Genomic DNA, 6476 nt, shown 5'->3' with positions numbered 1-6476 from the left:
CTCGCTGGCGCGGAGGGTCCCCCTTCCGAACGATTTGGGGAGCTCCGGGGGGGGGCGTCCGGATTTGGGGGCCTTAACTCACCTCCGAGGAGTAAATGGTTCCGGCCGCCCCGCCCCATTCTGTCACTCACGGGTTGCTGTTTGAAGCGCGCGTGCGCGCGTGGAACACACGTCGCTAGGGCCGGTCTGCCGGCTCTCGGTCGTTCCGCGCGGTGTCCCGGACTGGGGCTGGGGCTGGGGCTGGGCCTGGGGCTGGGGCTGAGGGCTGCCTTGGAACTTCCCGGAGTCGCGGGCTCCCGGGATTCAGAGCTGCCGATTCGGATGTCCGGCGCGCGCCTCCGCTGCCGGAGCGCCCCGGCAAAGGAGTCCAGGCCTGGGAACAGGGGACGCTGAAGCTAAAGACCGACGTCAGCGAACCAAGATGCTCAGGTAGGAAAATAACTCGATAATGCGGGCACATCGGACATCTACGGGACGTGAACTTGGGGATCGGGATCGGTGAATGTGGGGCAGCTGGAGGCCTGGGTGTGATCCCCTAGTACTGGAATGGTTAAGTGCAGGAGCTTTAGACCCTTAATCAGGTTCAAATTCAGTTTCCACTGTTTTAGCTTTATAGGTGTGACTGACACTTGTGACTTCACCTTTTGAAGCCTCAGTTTTGTCATCTGCAGAATGAACATAATGGAAGCTACCTCACAGGAGTGTTGAGAGGATGAAATGAGACAATGCTACCTCTCTTTGCAGGAGGTAGGCTTGGGATCGATCGATGCTGGTTATTATTTCTGCCCCATAAATATGTACAAGATATAGAAACCTGCCCTGTTTCCCCCATCCCCCACCAGCACAGTTGGTTTTCTGTGTGGTGCCAGAATAGGCACAGGCCCAAATCTCTTGTTCATCCCCCTAGTGTTCTGTAAATATTGACTGAGCACGCACCAGTATGCTAGGAATGCGTATTTACTCATTAAATATTCATCTGTAGCACCCCTGTCCCCGTCATTTCTCTGTGCTCAGTCACTCAGTCGTGCATAACTCTGTAAATCCATGGACTGTAGCCCGTCAGGTTCCTCTGTCCATGGTGATTCTCCAGGCAAGAATACTGGAGTGGGTTGCCATGTCCTCCTCCAGGGGATCTTCCCAACCCAGGGATCAAACCCAGGTCTCCCACATTGCAGGTGGATTCTTTACCATCTGAGCCACTAGGGACGCCCACTTCTTCATTACAACAACTCAAAAAATGTCAAATTTCTGAAATGTTCCCTGGGATTGGCAGCTCCCCTTTGAGGAAGACTAGTTGCGGGAGAATGTGACCTTTTTGCCCTGGGGACGGGCCCTTAAGCGATTGCCAGTCTTTTCTGATGACAGATGGTTGCCATCCTTACCCCTTTTCACAGGGAGCCCTGGATGCAGGGCCTGGCAAGCAGAGCACCCCTGTTGTCACTCAGGACTACGGAGAGCATGAAGACCCCAGTGGAGCTGGCCATCAGCGGAATGCAGACCCTCCACGTTCAGCACCGTGGCCGGAGTGGCTACCGGGTCAAGGTTAGGCCGTCATACGTGGATGAGACTTTGTTTGGCAGCCCTACAGGTACCCGGCCCGTACCACCAGACTTTGACCCACCATGGATGAAGAAGGCCAACAGAAGCAGAGGAGTGGGGACAGGGGTGTCTCAGGCCTTGGGGGCCAATGGGAGCTGTGAGTCCACCTCTTCCAGTGGCAGCACCCCAACCCTCACACCAAGGAAGAAGAACAAATACAGGTAATAGGATAGGGAGATTGCCTGCTGTTCACCTGCTGTGTGACCTTGGGCAAGCAATTTGACCTCTCTGAGCCCGTTTCCTCACAGTGGAAGGTGGGACCTAGTGGGATTATTGAGAAGACTTAAGGGGGTGAGACGTGTACAGTGGTTGGCACAGTTACCTGACACTCAGGAATAAATAAATGGTAATGGCATTAGACTGGACTTCTGAGGCCCAGAAGGGTGAGGTGATTTGTCCAACAGAGAGAGAGAGTATTAGTCGCTCAGTTGTGTCCAACTCTTTGCGACCCCATACACTGCAGCCTGCCAGGCTCCTCTGTCCATGGAATTCTCCAGGCAAGAATAGTGGAATGGGTTGCCATTTCCTTCTCCAGGTGGTCTTTCCAACCCTGGGATTGAACCTGGGTCTGCTGTACTGCAGGAGGATTCTTTACCTTCTGAGCCACCAGGGAAGCCCTTGATTTATCCAAAATCACAGAGCAATTTGCATAAGATTATTAGTGTGGTTGATCCATCAAATGACATAGATATGGTGATTCCAGACTGAAGCAAGTCATTTGAAAATGTTTCTTGCTGCATTTTCACCAACAAGTTAGAAAAACGGAATCTAATGCCAGTGGTTATTTTTGTAGGGATTATTTAGATTATTTCAATGAATTTCAGCCTGGAGGGAAGCCACAGGACTCTATCTTATTGATTGTCATCAGTGTCTTGAACGGAGATATGGAAGACTAGTATATTAGTCAATCAGGTTTGTTATATATAACAAAATACTATAGACTTAAACAGTGTGAGTTTGATTTTTCACAGTTATGGAGGCTTAAAGTCCAAGGTCAAGATGCCAGCAGGGTTGGTTTCTCCTGAAGCCTGTCCTTGGGTTGCAGATGGCCAGCTATTCCCTGGGTCCTCACATGCACTTTTCTCTGAGTGTGTACACTCTTGGTGCCTCTTCCTCTTCTTATAAGGACACAAATCCTATTGGATTAGAGCCTCACCTTTGTGGCCTCATTTGTGTGTGTGTTAGTCATTCAGTTGTGTCCAGCTCTTTGCAACCCCATGGACTGTAGCCTGCCAGGCTCCTCTGTCCATGGAATTCTCCAGGCATGAGGACTGGAGTGGGTTGCTATTCCCTCCTCCAGGGGATCTTCCTGACCCAGGGATCAAACCCAAGTCTCCTGCGTTGCAGGCAGATTCTTTACCACTGAGTCACCAGGGAAGCCCATGGCCTCATTTAACCTTAATTTAATTCAACACAAATCTTGGGAGGAGGCAATTCAATCCTTAATAACTAGCCAGTCCTATTTGGGATCTATTCTGAGCCAAAAGGCACATACACTAATTGAGAGTGGGAATAGTGCCTATTTAAGGAGATAAAATTCAACAGAGATAAAAGCAAGGCCCCATTATTGTCACGTCTGCTTGACAGTTCCATGGAGCACAGGGCAGGCTCAGGTTGACATTAGCAGCACTGACATCTACAACGTGGCTGAAAGTGCTGAGTTCACTGTAGGCTGCATTAACAGAAGTCTATGACAGGAAGGCAACAGTCAACCTCATGCTCTCCTAGAGGTTGGAACTTTGTGCTGGATGCTGACAGGTAGAGGGTGTCAAGTTAGAAGGTGCATAAGAGGTAGAGATGCTATTAAGCAGAAACTTTGGTACCAGACAGACATAGGTAACCAAATCTGGGTTTGAACAGCTAAATCAAGTGGCCAAAATGTTGACTTTTCAAAGACTTGCAGTTTGGGAATGAGGAGCACTTTTAGTTCTGGCCGAAAGTCATGGACCTCACACCTCATAGATATGCCATGAATATTTGTGGGATTAATTAAAAAAAAAACAAAAACACTGAATGAATCTAGTTAAAGGTGAGAGGCCTTGAAGGCATTTAAGTCTGGCTTAGTGATCAAGAGCTTGGGCCCTTGAGTGGGGGGCTGGATTTGAATCTTATCTGTACCTTCCTTGTTATCCTCCCTGTGCCTCAGTTTTCTTGTCTATAAAATGGGATTATCATATTGCCATCCTGTGGGTTTTGTGAGAAATAATGAGATAACACAAATGACAAGCTGAGTCCTGGGCCTATACATGAAAAGCCCTGAGTAAATATTCAAAAATTTTAAAAGCTACTCTGGTGGTGTGGCCAGGTCACAGCATCCTCTACATGCCAAGTGCTTGGCTGTGCAATTTCAAATACAGTTAGAAGGGCCACATGACTGCAGAGGGTTCAGCTGACAGGGCCACTAGGAAAAGGGTGAAGTGGTGAGTTAAAAGAAAAAGTAAAGGCTCTGAAGAGTAAGGTTATATTACCGTTGGTTGCAAATAACATAAGAATTGGGCTTGCAAACAAGCTGAACGGGCCTCAGCAGACAAAGGGCATTTGGGGCTTATATAACAGGGGCTCAAAATGTTGTTGGGATTCTTTCCCACACACATTCCAGGTGAGATGGCCACCAGCTCTTTTGCCCTTATATCCTTCCTGAGCCCCTTCTTCAGCACTCAGTGGAAGAAAGACATTTCCCGCCTAGTAGTTTCCGCAAAGATTCTGAGGGAGACTCCCATTGGGCAGAATGGGTCATGTGGTTAGCCCTGAGCCAATCAGTGTGGTCAGGAGGATGGGGTATGCAAATTGGCCTGGCCTAGGCCAATTGGGTACATGCCCCGGATGCGGTGGGGAGGATGCAGGGGGACTGGGGATCCTCCGCAGGGAAAAAATAGTAAGAGTTGGGGCTAGTAGTACATGAGGGCTGTGGCTTCCCTGTGGGTACTTCTGGGATCTACAGGCAATCATCTGCTGCTGCAGGGGCCTGGCCGGGGCTGGGGGCGGTGAGAAAAGTTTACAAGGCTTATTTCCCCAGCTCATTGTTTCTCTTCCCTTCCCAGACTGATCAGCCACACTCCTTCTTACTGCGACGAGTCTCTCTTTGGCTCCCGACAGGAGGGCGCTGGCTGGGAGGCCAAGTGGATGGCAAGAGGTGATGCTGCAAAGCTCCACGCCCTCTTCTGGACACCCCCAGCTACCCCTAGGGGCAGCCATTCTCCCCGCCCCAGGGAGACTCCAGTGCGGGCCGTTCACCCAGCTGACCTCTCAAAAACAGAGCACAGGGTCGTGGCCAGCTCCCGGAGGCTGTCCGTGGATGGGTTAGACACCCCACGCCCTCTGAGGCGGGAACGTTCCCATTCCCTCACCCACCTTAATGTCCCCAGCACAGGTCACACACCCGCCAGTAGCCCCTGCACAAGTGGGCCCCGAGATCCCAGGCCTGCCCCATCAGGGGTGACCTTCCGGAGCCCCCTGGTGACTCCCAGGGCTGGTTCAGTCAGTGTTTCAGTGCCAACTACCCCCCGACAAGGTGGGGCTACCCAGAAAACAAAGCCCCCTTGGAAATGAGTTTCTTGGTCCTTTCTGCAGGTGTGCCCATGGGGTCACAGGGAGGGGCAGAGTTTCAGAGAATGGTGCTGGTGGGCAGGCCTCTGGGGAGACCACAGGCTTTGGTGGAGCATTCCTGGGGACAGACAGAGCAACGGTGGGCAGTGCCCCCCCCTCTGACCACCTCTGGTTGCTCCCTGCTTTCCCCACTGATATGGATTGGAGGGTCAACCCTTGACATACCTGTGTTCAGTCCTGTCATGGCCACATGGCGTATCAGTGCCAACTCAGGGGGTGTCCCCTGGGAGGGTCCCCCCACCTCCTCCATCGCACCCACAACATTGTCTCACCGCCAAGTGTGAATAAATGGTGTGATTGCCAACCTGGAGGGCTCTTCCTCCCTCCCTTCAAGCCAAGCTCCTGCTCAGGATGAGATTCCAGCTGAGTCTGGAGGCCTCAGGGATTTTCCCAGGCACCATGTGTGGACCAGCGGGGAACACGAGGATCTGGGTGGTTTGTGAGTGGACATTTAAAAATGTTAATAGTCATGTATTTATTTTCAGGTATTAAATATACAAGTAGCTCATCGAAGCCATGAGTTTTATTAATTTCTTTTTTCCCCATAAGGTAAAGACCAATGTTAGGCCTGAATTGATTTAAGTAACAAAATTAATAATGTCGCAATTGCAAGCGTGGCAGTGGGGCAACTATCCTCCTCCCATCATGGGCTTCTAGGTAATGCCACTAATTGGTGGGTTGGCTGGTTCTTCCTGAGTTCAGAATATGGGTTACAGTTGTTTTGAAATCAGATATATAAACATATATCTGATGTACATTTCCTACCTTTAAAAATGCAGGTCAAGAAGCAATAGCTAAGACTGGACATGGAACAACTGACTAGTTCAAAATTGGGAAGAGTATGACAAGGCTGTATACTGTCACCTTGCTTATTTAACTTATATACAGAGTACATAATGCAAAATGCCAGGCTGGATAAATCACAAGTTGGAATCAAGATTGCCAGGGGAAATATCAATAACCTCAGATATGCAGATGATACCACTGGCAGAAAGGGAAGAGGAACTAAAGAGCTTCTTGAGAAGGGTAAAAGAGGAGACTGAAAAAGCTGGCTTAAACTCAGCATTCAGAAAAGCTAAGATCATGGCATCCAGTCCCATCACTTCATGGCACTTAGAGGGGGGAAAAGTGGAAGCAGTGACAGATTTTATTTTCTTGGGCTTCAGGATCACTTTGGACAGTGACTGCAGCCATTGAAATTAAAGGATTGGAAGAAACAAGCTGCTCCTTGGAAGAAAAGTTACGACAAACCTGCTGCTGCTGCTAAGTCA

General features: G+C 50.0%; 1 protein-coding gene across 3 annotated transcripts; it reads left to right on the top strand.

Annotated features, from left to right (window-relative positions):
* The first annotated feature begins 148 nt into the window (after positions 1-148).
* Positions 149-5718, top strand: RITA1 (RBPJ interacting and tubulin associated 1). 3 transcript variants are annotated; one of them, XM_027566669.1, is made up of 4 exons: positions 149-429; positions 609-747; positions 1395-1760; positions 4641-5718. In XM_027566669.1, the coding sequence occupies exons 3-4, from the start codon at positions 1405-1407 to the stop codon at positions 5146-5148; spliced, it is 864 nt and encodes a 287-aa protein (XP_027422470.1). In that variant the 5' UTR covers positions 149-429; positions 609-747; positions 1395-1404; the 3' UTR covers positions 5149-5718. The 3 variants fall into 3 exon arrangements, with proteins under 3 accessions (XP_027422470.1, XP_027422469.1, XP_027422471.1); XM_027566670.1 differs by having other exon boundaries at positions 194-429; positions 672-747; XM_027566668.1 differs by lacking the exon at positions 609-747 and having other exon boundaries at positions 173-429.
* Positions 5719-6476: the final 758 nt, after the last annotated feature.

The sequence above is a fragment of the Bos indicus x Bos taurus genome, chromosome 17 (assembly GCF_003369695.1).
Source record: "Bos indicus x Bos taurus breed Angus x Brahman F1 hybrid chromosome 17, Bos_hybrid_MaternalHap_v2.0, whole genome shotgun sequence".
NCBI lineage: Eukaryota > Metazoa > Chordata > Mammalia > Artiodactyla > Bovidae > Bos > Bos indicus x Bos taurus.
This window is presented reverse-complemented; position numbering and strand designations above follow the sequence as displayed.